The sequence below is a fragment of the Halyomorpha halys genome, unplaced genomic scaffold (genome assembly GCF_000696795.3).
Source record: "Halyomorpha halys isolate HHAL.00 unplaced genomic scaffold, Hhal_1.1 Scaffold708.1, whole genome shotgun sequence".
Lineage (NCBI taxonomy): Eukaryota > Metazoa > Arthropoda > Insecta > Hemiptera > Pentatomidae > Halyomorpha > Halyomorpha halys.
Window position 1 is genome coordinate 682,460 of NW_027113783.1, and position 15,808 is coordinate 698,267.

General features: G+C 28.9%; 1 protein-coding gene across 2 annotated transcripts in view; it reads right to left on the reverse strand.

Annotated features, from left to right (window-relative positions):
* sprt (PDZ domain-containing protein sprite) overlaps nt 1-15,808 on the reverse strand; it is a 149,926-nt gene that overhangs the window by 76,015 nt on the left and 58,103 nt on the right. For both annotated transcript variants that reach the window (XM_014428270.3, XM_014428271.3), the window contains exon 2: nt 12,186-12,249. In XM_014428270.3, coding sequence (XP_014283756.1) covers nt 12,186-12,247 — 62 coding nt within the window. In that variant the 5' untranslated portion in view covers nt 12,248-12,249. The remainder of the gene's footprint in view (nt 1-12,185; nt 12,250-15,808) is intronic.

Here is a 15,808-nt window from a genome sequence, read left to right on the forward strand (position 1 = left end):
TTTGCGTGTTATCCATTATGTATTCCTTTAGATTTTATCGTTCTTATACATCGTTCTTTGTTTTTTACCTTTTATTATTATTATTTTCTTTTCATTTTTCTCTAACAACTCTAAATATATATTCCTCATTACCCTCTACATGTTTTCCCTCTTAATACATATAAGATATAATTTATCGACACAATAAATTAAAAATTTATGTATATATACAAAAGTAAAATATAATCAGAATTGAACCAATATTTACATGGATACTAGGATATAAATAATCACGTATAAAGAAACAAATACAATAAAATTAAAATAATAAATATAAAAAGTAATAAATAAATAAGTAAAGTAATAAAGTGATAAGTAAAAAATAATTGAGAGATATTATGTAACTGAATGTTGTTAAGTAAATTAAAAAAAAACAACAACATTCACAAGAATAAAAAAATCAGGATAGAAGCTGTAGAAACAAGGATCACGTTTTAAGAATATATTGAAAACGTTAATCTTCGTTGGCCGATAAAAAAATGTGAAATGAAAAGTGTTTCCGTGATGGATTCGAACATATGTGTTATTTATTTTATTTTACTTTTTTTGTACAGCTTAGCTAAAACAAGGATTTTGGAGATGTTATGAAGGACATCAAGACTATTAACAAAGCAAAACAAACCTTTGTTTCTTCTGCTTATTTATCGATTTAAAATTTGTTATTTTTAATTTAGACACTGATATATTTATAAATATATATAGGTCTCGTGAAACATAAGTGTTCGAGAATAGAGGCATTTGATGAACTGAATAAAATCCGAAATTTACCTGAGAAAACAAAGTGAGCAGTAACTTTAAAAAACATTGACCCGAGAAAAATGTTCGATATTTTTTTTAAAGTTATTTAAGAACACGGCATGAATATCACCTGTAAATAAATGGTGGGGGGAAAGGGGAGTAGAGATAACATTGTGCTTAAAAAAGATAAGTATTTATTCATCTATTTCACTTTGTTTCATTAAAAAACATAGGGAATAGATTCCGGAAAAGAAATAGTTTTACAAACATGACGATACACAAAGACAATACTTGATAATAATAACCCTTATTTGTTAAGGTTATTGACCTCTTTAAGTACGAAATAATGTAAAATGTAAAGTTAACAAACAACTGTTTTTCTTTTCTATTTTTTCACCATAATTCTCATTTAATTTACGTTTCCTGAAGCAGGTTACCTTCCAGATGCTATGAAGTTTCACACAATTTTTCCCTGATTTGTTTCTTTACACAATTATTATTATTTTTATTAATTATAAAAAATGAAGGAGATGGTCAGGGTTGTATTACATTTTGTTAATTTTATTTTTAATTATCCTTTCTTTAATCTCAGCTTCCTTATTTTCCGTCTTTTAGTGTGTTAAATTTAATTTAAGTTAAATTTTTTTCTCCTCAAATCCACTATCCTTTTATTGCGTCTACTGTACATTTTTAACATCATTGACATCTTTAATTTTTTTTCTAATTTTATCACTGTTTTTTTTAATACTATTTTTTTTTTTTTGTATATAATTTTCTTTCACTTAATTTTACATAATTTTAACCCTACCTTAATTTACCTCTTTGTATCTTGTTATTTTAATATGTCAAAATGTTTTTGAATGTATGTAAAATGTTGTTTTTGTATCATTTTAGCCGTGATGAAGCTCTACAAAGTGGGGCACTACGTCGGAAAATAAATAGTCGTTAACTATTTTTGTTTTTTTTTTACTGCAACCATGATTATCCCCCGCATCTTCTTCATTATTTTAAACTAATTTTTAACTTAATCTTGTTAATATTTATGTAAATCTAAAAAATTGATGTGCACGCATCACGCAACTTTCACTCACCGCACTACACACGTTTCCAAGTTGAAGTTTCGTTATTTATGTGATTCCCCCCCCCCCAAAAAAAAATCTAAAACTCGGAGAAGGTGATTTTTAAAAATTTTCTGTTGCTATAAAATTAATATTTCAGGGTTTCTCGAATATAAATTTAGTCCATACCAAGAATATAACAGTTTAAAAAAAGATAACCTGTCGTAATAGTACAAGAGCCCAATAAGAGAAAAAAAAAGGGCAGTTATTTTAACCCAATTTTTTATAGCTTTAATGAGAACTATGTATAATAACTAGTCAAAATTGATGAGTCTACTAAGTATAGGTAGGGGGAATAAAAAATGGCGGCTGCTACGAAACACGTTAAATAAAATTATTTTTTCATTTGGAGCTCGGTATCTTTAAAATTATCAGCACTAGAAAACCTAAGAGAACATGATTTAAAGCAGACTAGATTTGCTAAAATATTAGCCCTAATAGAGATATTCATGTTCAATGGTTCTCGAGATATAGCTTTTTGAAAGCAACATTTCATATAAATGTACTGAAAGATTAGTAGTTAGTGAATATATTTCGAGAAATCTATATCTACGTAGCTTCTGCATGACGTATTATTAGCACTCAAATTAAAGCAAGTTTAATGTACTATAAAGTAGTTTATGGCCTTTATCTTCGTAGGAATAGTAGTAGTAGTTCATGATATTTGCTAAATAAATTGATTTATAGACGTTCAGACAATATGTTTGATTTATGAAAAACTTTATTTCTGAAACCATAAGATGTACAGATGTCTGCCAGCACTCAAAGCTAGTTAAATTTACTATAAAATATAGTGTAGAGTTTATCTTTGTATGAGTAGTATTTTTTATGATATTTATTCAAATGTCAAATTAATGTTAACAAAATGCTAATTTCTAGATGTTCAGGTAAAATCAAACATTTTAATTTTTGAAAAAATATATCTCTAGAACCATAACACGTACATATATCTGCTAGCACTTAAAATAAAGTAAATTTAACTAACTATAAATTAGCTTATGACACATATCTTCGTAAGGGTAGGAGTTTTTATGATATTCGCATATGAATATAAATTTAGCACATTTTATAGTTAATTTAACTAGCTTCAATTTGAGTGCTGATAGATAGTACGTCCTATGGTTTCTGAAATAAAGTTTTTCATAAATCAAACTTATTGTCCAGACAACTATAAATCACTTTATTTTACCAAATATCATGAAAACTACAATTCCTATTAAGCTAAACGTCATAGACTACTGTATTGTACATTGAACTGGCTTTAATTTGAATGCTAATAGACATCTGTATGTCGAATGGTTTTTGAGTTATAGATTTCTCAAAATAAGTTCACTAACTGCTGATCTTCCAGTATATTCTGTACAACGTTTTTATGAAATGTTGCTTTTTAAAAAGCTATATCTCGAGAACTATTGAACGTTTTTTAGGGCTCACATTTTAGGACATTTACTCTACTTTAAATGATGTTCTCTTAGTGTTGTTGGTAGGTTTAAAGATGTAGAGCTCCAAATGAAAAATTAACTTTTTTAAATATTTTGAAACAGCAGCCATTTTTTATTCCCTTTAAGTATACTCGGCAGACTCACCAATTTTGACTAATAATTGTACATAATTTTCTTTAAAGTAATAAAAGATTGTGATGAAATAACTGCTTTTTTTCTCCTCTTGGGTTCTTGTACTATATATAGGCGATAAGGAAAGATTTTCGGTTGCTGCTTTTCCTGTTCGAATCGGATGTCTCTATTTTTCATTTTTTCTCTTTTCCTTATTCTTGAAATTTTGTGATATTTTGTATTTATCCATTGTTTATTATTGGTTACAATGAGAGCTGTTTATTTTTTTTTTTAATTATACAAAATTAAAGGTATGTTAGAGCAGCAAAATAATATGATTAGGAATGTTTCAAATATTAAAACGTTTTGCTAATACTCACTACTGCCATAGGTACTAAAGTATCAGGGAAAAAAAAATAAATGGTTAGTTTACCAATATGAGGAAACAAGAACGCTTAGACATTGACTGGTGTGACCTAGATGTCTCCAGTCCAGTAAGTAGTCTTGACGACTGTCAAGTTCTCGGGGATATATGTCAGCTGTTATCTGGCTCGATCTACACACGGTATAAGCTGATGAAGTCGTTTAATTATGTTTGAAAGGTTGTTGGCTAAACGTTTTCCTCTTAGCACCCACGCACTCTTTGAGCTTGATATATTTACATGTAAGCGAGCACGTTATAAATATATTTTACGGCGTCAATGACAAATGAAAAACATATTTGAATTTAATAGTTATAACTTAGTTTAAAATTAAAGATAATATGTTGTTTTATGGTTTGAATGATCTCCGGGTATTAAAAATGTGCAAACATCATTAAGAGCTTGGCACTTTATTGAGAAATTACAACACTGGTCGGGTATTTGATAAATATTAATAAAAGTTCCCTGAAAAAACTGCCAGAGAGTCAATCTCAGTAGAGCTCTTAAAATAAAAATATCTGAAAGATTGTGGGTGAAAGCTCTCCCAGTAAATTAAAATAAATTCGTTGAGGCCGCAGTGAGGAAGCTGCTCTAACCCACTTGAGAATAGTCCATACTGTCCTTACGCACTCTCATATTAGAAAACTGCCACCTTCAAAGTGCTGATTATGTAAGTCCATTCTCACTATTAAACATATTTTTGGTGCTCTCACTATTTACCAACACTATATATCTAAAACTCTCACGGATCAGGAAGCTAAAGTCACATTGGTGAAAGCTAATTTTTCTTCAATTTTAATTTTTTTTCTTACGTTAGAATCATTTACGTGTATGCTTCAGTGAATTTCTGTTCGTGTGTGTTGCTATATAATTATGATAATCCATAGACGTTGATGACCGAAAGGTTTTACGCTTTTAAACAAGACCAAAAAAAAAGAAAAAGTCAGTTATTATATCTATTAAAACTAATAAAAAAAAACAGGTTGATGTTCTTTATAAAATTTATTTCAATCGAAACAGAAATTACTGAATCGAAACATGTTTTAAAAAACCAGTAACTAACTACTGGTAACTGACAACTATATTTTGAATGCCAAACAAATAAATAATGTAAAAATAATATAAAACTATTTGTTTATTGTGGGATTGTTTTTCAACTATTATTCTACTCTAATAATCACCAATATATCAAATTGGCGTTAGACCTCCCAGTAGACATATACAATAAGTGTGGCACATTACTTGAAAATAACATAATCTGAATATTATAATTATACTATTATATAGTTCCACTATACTAAAATTGTATTTCCAAATATACAATCTTCTCATCCCTTAGGTTAGGTTTATCGTTCGGTAGAGTAACTGTCCTGTTGCAAAGAACACAGGATATGTTGAAAAATTTTATTTGCAAATGTTTGCACATGTATTCTAAACAACGTGATAAATTGTGACTAAATAAAAAAACAAAAAACACTATACATACAGAGGGGTCCCAGTAGAAATGCTCACCGCTACTAACTTCTAAAATTTTTGAAATTTAGATTTTATTTTTTCTGGGTAATGCAACATGTAGTCCTTAGTGTATTTTTAAGTTTCTAACCTTATACAGTGTCTTCTCCAGCGCATCTAAATCTTGAATTTCCAATGGGGATACTTCTTTTATGCATTCTGGTAGACAAATGAAATTTTAAGACGAATTCATATCGGATGATTAGTGTTTTGCTTGCGCCTAGAAAGTGTTGATTGCAAAAAATGCTACTTATTATTATTATAAATTCACGATTATTTCTGATTTTTAAAATAAAATAAATTTTTACTTTTTATAAAAATATTAATCTTTATTTATTATTCCGAAGGTAAAAATAAGAGTAAAGCGTAAAACGTAGTTAGCTCTTACAAATTCCAGAAACAAAGTAGTGAAAGAGGAAGTGAGCGATAACTTTAGATATAAAAAACACTTACTGTGATAAGGTGGCCGACACAGGCAAACTTTATCAGAGGGAGAAGTGAGGATCTTTCAGGTGCTTCTTGGAGAAACTGCTGAAGAGAATTCACTGAATGCATGCCGGTTATTTCTCGAAAGTAAACTTGGCTGTGATAATAATACAACGTGCTATTGCACCTGAAGAAAAGGAGTATTGTACTGAACTGCCATTGGTTCCGTCCTGGCGAAACCCCACAACAGATTGGGAAAGTGTAGCCAATAGAACAATCCTCACCGGATATTTGATAATTTCATTATTTAACATTGTTTGTAATTATCTGTCAAAAATTACCTCTATGTCTCAAACATCCACCAATTTCCTCCATTTGTAATTCCGTCTTTCGATTAAAAATATTACCTTATCCAATATGATGTACAAAAGTTACCGTCTGTTTTGTGTATTCTGTCAAATATTAAATGAATTTGTAACCTAGAAGTAGGTCTATAAGCGAAAACTTTAAAAGATTAAAAATTGAGAGATGCCAAAGAAAATTACTTGGAGCTAATTATAAACAGGTTTAGTTTTTAGTTGTCAGTTCAGAATAAGTGGGAACAATTTCGTATTCTTTATTAAATAATAACTAATAATTAAAGAATTTTTATATTAACATAAATGCTTTTACTAAATATTTTAATTATTAATAAAATTATAGTAATAATGTTATAGAATAACGGGCATATAAAAACTAAATTGATCATTAATTTAGCTTCAGTGTGTGATTAAGATATTATTCTACTCATATCAATTATTTTTATTTTAAGGTGTAATATTTAATTTTATATAACAGTAAACCAATTACCAATAAAACTATTTTTATGATTTCCTCACATTCTGATTTGTTCACAACGCAATGTAAAATACATTTACTATTTTATGAGTCAATTTTGAGTTGCAATATTAAATCCTACTTTATATTATATTGTATATATTTTGTGGGCAAAATATATTCCATAATGTATTTATAACCTCACTTGAGACCATTATTTTATATTTACAACCAGAAATACAATAATGCTGTTTCTTTGCCTAAGACTCTTCGTATCTTTGAATAACCATAAGAATAGTACAAGAGCCCAAGAGGAGAAAAAAGGCAGTTATCTCACCCCAATTTTTGATTACTTTAATGAAAACTATTTATATTAAATAGTCAAAATTGATGAGTCTGCCAAGTATAGGTAGGGGGAATAAAAAATGGTGGCTGTTTCAAAGCTATAAAAAAACTAATTTTTCATTCGCAGCTCTATATCATAAAAACTACCAACAACACTAGAAAATCTAAGAGAACGTCATTTAAAGAAGAGTGAATTTGCTAAAATATGAGCCCTAATAGAGTTATTTACGTTAAATAGTTTTCGAGATATAGCTTTTTAAAAAGCAACATTTCATTAAAATGTTGTATGTGACGTACTAAAAGATCAGTAGTTAGTGAATTTATTTTGAAAAATCTATATCTCAAAAACTATTTGACGTACAGATGTTTATTAGCACTCAAATTAAAGCTAGTTTAATGAGCTATAAAGTATTTAAGATGTTTATGGAGTAATAGTTTACATGAAATTTGCTAAAATAAATTGATTTATAGTTGCTCGGTCAAATTTTCATTTGTCAAATTTATATGTGAATATCATAAAAACTACTACCCCTACGAAGATAAGTGTCATAAACTACTTTATAGTAAGTTAAATTTCCTTTATTTTTATTGTTGGCAGGAATTTTTCAAAAATCCAACATTTTATACGAACAACTATAAATTAACATTTTGTGAGTTTATTTTGTCAAATATCATAAAAACTACTACTCCGACAAAGATAAACATAATTAACTATTTTGTAGTAAATTTAACCAGCTTTAATTTGAGTGCTAGCAAACATCTGTACGTCTAATGGTTTCTGAAATGAAGTTTTTCATAAATCAAACTTATTGTCCGAACAACTATAAATCAATTTATTTTAGCAAATATTATGAAAACTACTATTCCTACGAAGGTCACATACTTATTTATAGTCCATTAAACTAGCTTTAATTTGAGTGCTAATAGACATCTATACGTCTCATAGTTCCTGAGATATAGATTTCTCAAAATAAATTAACTAACTACTAATCTTTCAGTAGATTTTTACGAAATTTTGCTTTTTAAAAAGCTATATCTAGAGAACAATTGGACATAAATAGCTCTTTTAAGACTAACATTTCGGCAAATTTACTCTTCTATAAATAATGTGCCTTAGGTTTTCTAATGTTGTTGGTAGTTTTTAAGATATAGAGCTCCGAATGAAAATTTAGTGTTTTTTAAGGTTTTGAAATAGCCGCCATTTTTTATTCCCTCTACCTATAGTTGGCAGACTCATCAATTTTGACTATTAATTATACATAGTTTTCATTAAAGTAATCAAAAATTGGGGTGAGATAACTGCCTTATTTTCTTCCCGGCTCTTGCACTAGAAGTATTGTAATAGTATTGTAATTTCAAGAATCACACTTTCTGTTGTGACAAAGATTACCTGCTCCTGTGTACATGGCAATAACCACATTATACCCTAACTTACCCAAGATCGCTTCAGCCGGTTCGCTTTGCTTTCTCTGCGGAGAAAATATTCTTGTTATTAAAAAAAAATCTTACTTTTTATTTACGAAGTACACTTTTCCTGTTGAAGTTGGATGTTGGAAAGCTGTTCTAGCTCAGAAGATATTGTAGTTTCTCATAATTATCTTTATTCAACTCTAAGGTTTTTTTCAGTTCATTATATTCCTTGGAACTGTCGGCAATATTTCTCTCTCCCTTTCCGTGGTCTGTTCTTCCCTGAACTAATTGGTTTGCTTCTTGGCTTCTTCCGATCTCGACACGCTCTTCTTCTATTCCATATTATTCAAGTCATTAGCGGATTTCCATTTTTCCTTTTTGACGCGTGAGCAATCGTTCTATTTGTAATCCTTGAGTTTCTATGAATCCAAAATACTTATTTACTTATTGTAATTAAATTATTTGTAACTGTTTTTAAAAATCTTAGTCTGTATACATTTTCTGTGTAGTGCAGTATTTAAATTTCAAAAACCTTAAATGAATGTTATTTTTAATATTTAAAAGTAGTAAAATTGAAAGTATTATTAATCTTTAACACATTGTTGTCGGGAAACGTAAAAAAATATTAAACTATCTGCGACATATGCCTTATTCACAGTTTGCGAAAAAATGTATATTTTTTATTACTCCGAAAACAATATGTTAACAATAACATTTGTTATTTTACTATTTCCACTTTGTGCAGTTATTGTGCTCCATTTTCCAGATTTCTTTCCCTTCTTAATCTTCTATGAAATCACTCCTCCTGTAGGCCTCTTGCACCCATTCCCTCCTTCACATCTTGAATCCATGTCCTCCTTGGCCATAACATCTTCTTCATATATTCCGGCTTATGCAAGAAAATGTTTTTTGGGCATATGTCGTCCTTCGTCCTCATTTAGTTTCCTACCAATGAAGCATTTTTATAATATTATATATTCAAGTAAATAATCATCTACTTTTCTTCCTCTATATTTTTTATAAATACTATTATATATAATCCTACATGGTGTATATGCTGGAGCCTTGGGATGTCACAACTTCTTTGAAATTCTATCCCTAAAGGGAATAATTGCTGGACCTCTAGCTGTTCTACTGTCAAGGTTTCCGGTAGAAAGAATTAATTCTTTTTTAGGTTTCCAACAAAAAAGTGGAGGATCTCAATAATCTTTCTTTCTTCCTCAATATACTTATATAATGAAATATCTTCATCAATGTTTTTTTCTTAATATATCCAAATTCCGACACTTTAAGTCTGGGATGAAAAGAGGCCAATTTTCTAACGATGTGCTTTGAAGAAATTAGTTGAAGACTTTTCATTTTGCTCTTATTTTACCAGGTTGTAAATTTTGTCGAATTATGTTCAGTAGTGTAGTTATGATAACTACACTTAGTTGTATAACTTATACAATTAAAAGTGACATTTAAGCTATAAGTTTGTAATTGTAAAATATTATATTGTAAATAGGGCTGTTTTGCAAGAAAGGGTTTACTAGCTGCAACTTCATATGTTTTAAAGTCAGTCGGCTTTGAGGTCTCTTAACAACCAGCAGCTCTTGTATTATACATCGCATATTTCTTGCGATTGCCTACCCAGGTCTACTGTTCGAGGGTACTGCGATGTAAGAGTAAATGTGATGACGTCATTATCTAATGCGTCTACACTACTATTCATCCTTAAACGTGAGATGAGATATTATATCCCTCATCCAGCAAATACATAATTAATAATTAAGTTCTCAACAATGAAATTATTTTGTATTTGTTGAAAAAAAGTTCTCATTTGTTTTGATAATTAAAATAAAATCTATATATTTCTTATCCTTAGACATTCAACTTCGTGCGCACCCTCTTTGGTCCTAGGGGATCGAATTTATTCATATAGAGGAAGAGAAATTTTTTAAAAATAAAATCAGTTGTATTCAAATTAAAATCTCAAAACATTATTTATTTTTTTAATAAATCAAATCTTGTATCCTTTTTTGTCTCAACACTTTTTATTTTTCAACAGTCCAACGTTTCGGCCATTTTAGCCATCCTCAAGGACATCTTCAATTATAAATTCTTCTTCACGTTAAATTTAGAATTTCTTTTGCAGGCTATTCTGCCCAGGTCATTCATTAATTATAAGTTAAAAACCTATTTTTTTTGTAAATCATAAAAATATATAATTTTTCTTATTTTAAAATTATCCACCAAAATCACTACCATACTATATACACAAACCATTTATTATTATTATAAATTCTTAGGAAGAATTTATAATTGAAGATGTCGTTGAGGATGGCTAAAATGGCCGAAACGTTGGACTGATGGAAAATAAAAAGTGTTGAGACAAAAAAGGATACAAGTTTTGATTTATTTAATAAATAATTACCTTGTCTCAAGAAATTGAAATAATATAATTAAATTATTTATTTTCTTAAAACTCTAACGTTTCGACCAATTCGGCCATCCTCAAGGACAATCTATCACAAAAAAAGCTTTTATTATACACTGATTCTTAACTATTTTATAATCAACAATATTATTAATAAATGACATACCTTAAAAACTAATTTACATAATGTATCAACACAGTAATGATATAAAAAACAAGGATAAGGGTCCGAATAAAATAGCACTTGTGCAGCATGCAGCTAAACACCAGTATAATTTAGATTTTGGAAATACAATAATTTTACATAAAAAAAAAAAATAATATTAAAAGAAAAATACTCGAGTCTACTGACATATCAGAACACATTAATTATACTGTGAATTTTAAAACAGACACTAGAAATCTGAACTATGCTGAGGTTTTAAGCAAAATTAATTTATGAAAAATATGGGTAAAAATTATATTAATATTTAAAATTAACTTTGATCAATATGAATTTTGAGAATAAAAGAAATAAGGATTTTAACACAAATAACTTTGAAATAAATAAAAGTTGTGCTTAACTTCAGAGTAAGGAAGGTTACGAATATTGTTAAGATAACAAGGTGTAATAGAGTTAAATTGATTATAATTAAAAGTTTAATATTAATAAAATAGTGGTATAATAGATAATTAGATTCAAGATAAGGATAGCTTATAATTAAATTAATATAACCCCCTAATGTTTTATTATCTCATAGGGTAATTTTTGAAACTAATGACCAGAGCAGAATAGACTGAAGAAAAAAAATTTAAATAATTTATGTGAGTGTAAATTGGTTTTTAAGGTATGTTATTTATTAATAATATTATTTATTGCTAAAAATAATATTTTTATCAAATAACGATGTTATTATATAACCTATTGATTTAATATATGTTATATAATAACATCGTTATTTGATAAAAATATTATTTATTGCTAAAATTGTTAAGAATCCATGTATAATAAAAGCAGTTTTGTGATAGATTGTCCTTGATGATGGCCTAATTGGCCAAAACGTTGGAATTTTCAGAAAATAAATAATGTTTTGAGACTTCCATTTGGATACAATTTATTTTATTTAAACAATAATAACCAGAAAGTGAAAAGAATGTATATGAAAATAACAATGTTTTGAAACAATATTTGCGGCATTATAATTTAAATCTTAAAACAATTAACTTCTGCATTTAATTACCAGAAGCCAGAAATAGGTAATATTATATTGATCTAAAGTTATTTAGTACTTTACATTATTATAAGACCATTTATTCTAATATATAATTTATTAGGTTATATTTATTGTTATATATTTCTATTAGAATTTGAAGTAAATATTTATTTAACTTAAAGTAAGTAACTCACCGTAATCCTTTGCTGTACCGCCGTAGTTCTCCTAGCTGGGAGGAGGACCCCGTTCTCGTCATCTCTAGAACATAAGTAACTGTATCTAATAACATTGTAAAATTTTGATTAACTATAGTTTATTATTAGACATCATAACTATGCTATTCAGAAAATATATTTCTAATATGAAAATGAAAAGATTCAGTGGCAGAGTTGCCGTTAGCAGATGAAAGGACAGTATACATAATCTTTTCGGTTGATCTGTCTGTTATAAATTTCTGTCGATTTTATTCTCCGACAATTAGATGGGAAAGGTATCTTTTTGAGTTTTTAGCGTATTTATAGAAAATGGTGCACTGGTTCACACAGAAAATTGAATACTTTACAAAAGATTTTGACGTTCACTACAAAATGATATAATAAATTTTATCCCTATAAATATGGCCTGTAAATATGGAAAGTTTGGGAAAAAATCTTTAACCTGGCGGAAAACCTGCATCAATTGCATCTCCATTACCTGTGAAATGGATACAAACATATTTTAAAGGACGCGTGAGGCGATAAATTCCGTGAATATTCCATTTTAGTCCGGATAAGACAATAGATTGGAATAAAACTAGGTACGGAGTTTTATAGGGAATTTCATAAGCTTTAAATTTGGTGTCAAATAATACAATTTTATTAGCGAAGCACCATTTTGAGATATGCACCTAAACTAAAAAAAAAAAAAAAAATTGATCTTTAAGATTCCTTTCCCATTCAAGGGCAACTGAAATGAAGAAAGATTGTTCAGGAGACCTTCCCCTATACATTTCTGAAACTACATGTCTTAATGCGGAAAACATAACTAATGTGACTGGACTACGGTTTATACCTCGGAGATGGCTTAAGATAAATTGGTTTGTGCTATGGTATACAAACCGCGATAAACTCTAATATTGAAAATAACAGACTTATATATGCAACGAACCGTTTTTGAACAGCTATTTTCGAAAAAAAGAAAGAATATTTTCGAAACATGCGCCAAAAACACAAAAAAGAATATTTTAAGACCCTTCTTCCCATATCCTCCACATTGCAACCTCTGAAATCAAGAAACATTTTTTAAGGTGCTGTTCGGAAGATCTTATACAGATACTTGAAACTTGGCGGTCAATAAAGGTATCAAAATAGTAAAAGAAAACTATTTATTGTTAACCAACGTTTCACCCCACTTTACAGGACTTCGTTAGAGCTGTAAGAATGAAGTTCTGCTTGGTGGTACTGGACTTACTGGTACTGGACAGTTGGTACTGTTGGTAGCAGAACTTCATTTTCTCCAATTTATTTCATACGGTCAACTATCTTCTTCCAATATTACATTTTTCGTTTTTATAAAATAAGAAACCATTGGGTATTGAAGTCTAAGGTAAAGTTCAAAAAGCAATGTTAATGCATTCTTAAAAAAATAAACAAGGTGTGAATGTTATTAAAATTATAAAAAATAATATCCTTCAGCATCACAACACAAATCCGAAGTTAATTTAGGTTTTGGTTGTGTATATTTTAAACTGGCACAAATTTATCTAGATCGATTTACTTTTTTCAAACCTAAACAGATAGTACAAACTATTTCTTTTTTAAAAAAATTGTAATTGCGGAAACGATCACGGAAACACGACTTTCCCAAAAGAACAAAATACAGAAACCGTATTCACCATTATCGTTATTGTTTCAACTCTGCACGATTTAGAAACTATATTATTTTGTGGTTTCTATCCGTGTATTAGCACGGTCCTATATTTTTCTAGAACAACATACCATAATCAGAATGACATATTTTACGAAGTAGAATATGGTTATTATAACGTATAAAGATTTTTATAATGCTATAGATATACACAAATCCGCTAAATATCATTAAAATTCTTTTTTTTTATATAGACTTCACATAGTTACCTATAAGAGTTCCCTATGTTATTTGTAAAACAGTGTTAGAAAGGAAAAAATGCAGGAATAAAAGAAATATATATTTTAAATGACTGGTCCTAAAGATATCAAATTATTGAAAAGAATATTAAAAAAAAGGCATAAAATAATGCAGGACCGCATAAAGGACTTTGACCCGCCAAAAGTTGATGAGGCAGCCTGGATGTCAGATGCTGAAATGAAAAAAAGGCCCAAGTTATGGATGACTTCCCATCAGAGCTGTTCACCTTTAAAGACAGGAATCTTTAAAAGCAGAACTAAAAGATTTATCCTCAAAATTTCTGGGACATTAAAAAATAGGAAACACTTCAATCTATAATTGACCGTAATCGTTACCTGAACGAATCTTCCTTTAGTTTATGAAAAATATCTTGCAAAATCGTCCGTACCATGAAAATGTAGATATTTATGCACTTTGTGCTAAATACTATGTGTTATGATGCTAAACTATTAGCATGAATAATAATTGAGCGATCCCTCTAAGTTAACCTGATTAATGTATAATACAACACATTTATTACATTAGTGTCATTTTCTAAAGTAAGGCAACCCAAATTCAGAAATCGATTTTTCTTACTTGTGCTTCTTCGATTCCATTTCACTTATAATGAAAAATCTGTGGAAATTAAATTTTGCCGTTTCAGTTTTAATCAAATAATACAATTTTACAAATTTCTAGCTATAAAGAGATTCTTTCAAATGCATATACTTCTGGCAATAGATATTTAAAAAAATATAAGATATAGAAAAATCGAATTTAAAAAAGTGTACTAACATTATTCTTCCGTGCTCTTCTCAACTAATTAAAATATCAGATGAAAACAATAAGCTCCTCGGAGAATTTCTTTACGTCAGGTTCGAAATTAATAAAGTTTTAGTAGATCCTAGGCCGTACGTATCAGCCATATTTAGCAAAGTCGAAGGGGCTACTCGACTTTAAATCACTTAACCACAATTATTCATATCGAACCTGATCCATTACCTAGGTCAACATCTGGACAAACGACTTTCTTGGAATCCTCATAGAAGACTGAAAAGACGGGAAACTTTTCGGCGATTCCGGCTATCACTGCATTTACTAGACAAACGGTCTTCCAACTAATTACAAAGTACTCATTTATGTAATGACGTCTATCTAGACTGAGTTGAGCTTTGGGGCTCCACTAAACCATCAAATTATTCTCGTATCCTTACAAACAAAAATACTTTGTCACAAATCAAGTCATCCATCAAGACCTATGTTGCCGATTTGGCCAGAACCAGATACCAATCCTTCCATAATAAACTTCATAACCACACAAACTCACTTGTTTTTAACCTGGTTTGTCCTTCATTACTTGATCATTCTCATAGGCGTCTGAAAAGAAGATGGACTCATGATCTTACAAAATACACATTGATCTAAAGTACAAAAATAATACTCCTCTGGTTTAAATTATTTTAATTTTGCATCTTAGATAATTTCATTATTACTCAAATGAGTGGCTATAAACTATCAGGAGATGTATAATTTTCGATTTATTTCAATAACTATATTTTTTAGTAGTCTAAAAATAATATTTTGTAAATCACATAAGACTGAGACTTTTTGAAACTCTTAAATTTTGGATTAAAATTAGGGAAGTGAGAAGAAAAGAGAGAAAAAAATAATAAAAATAAAAGAAATAAATAAA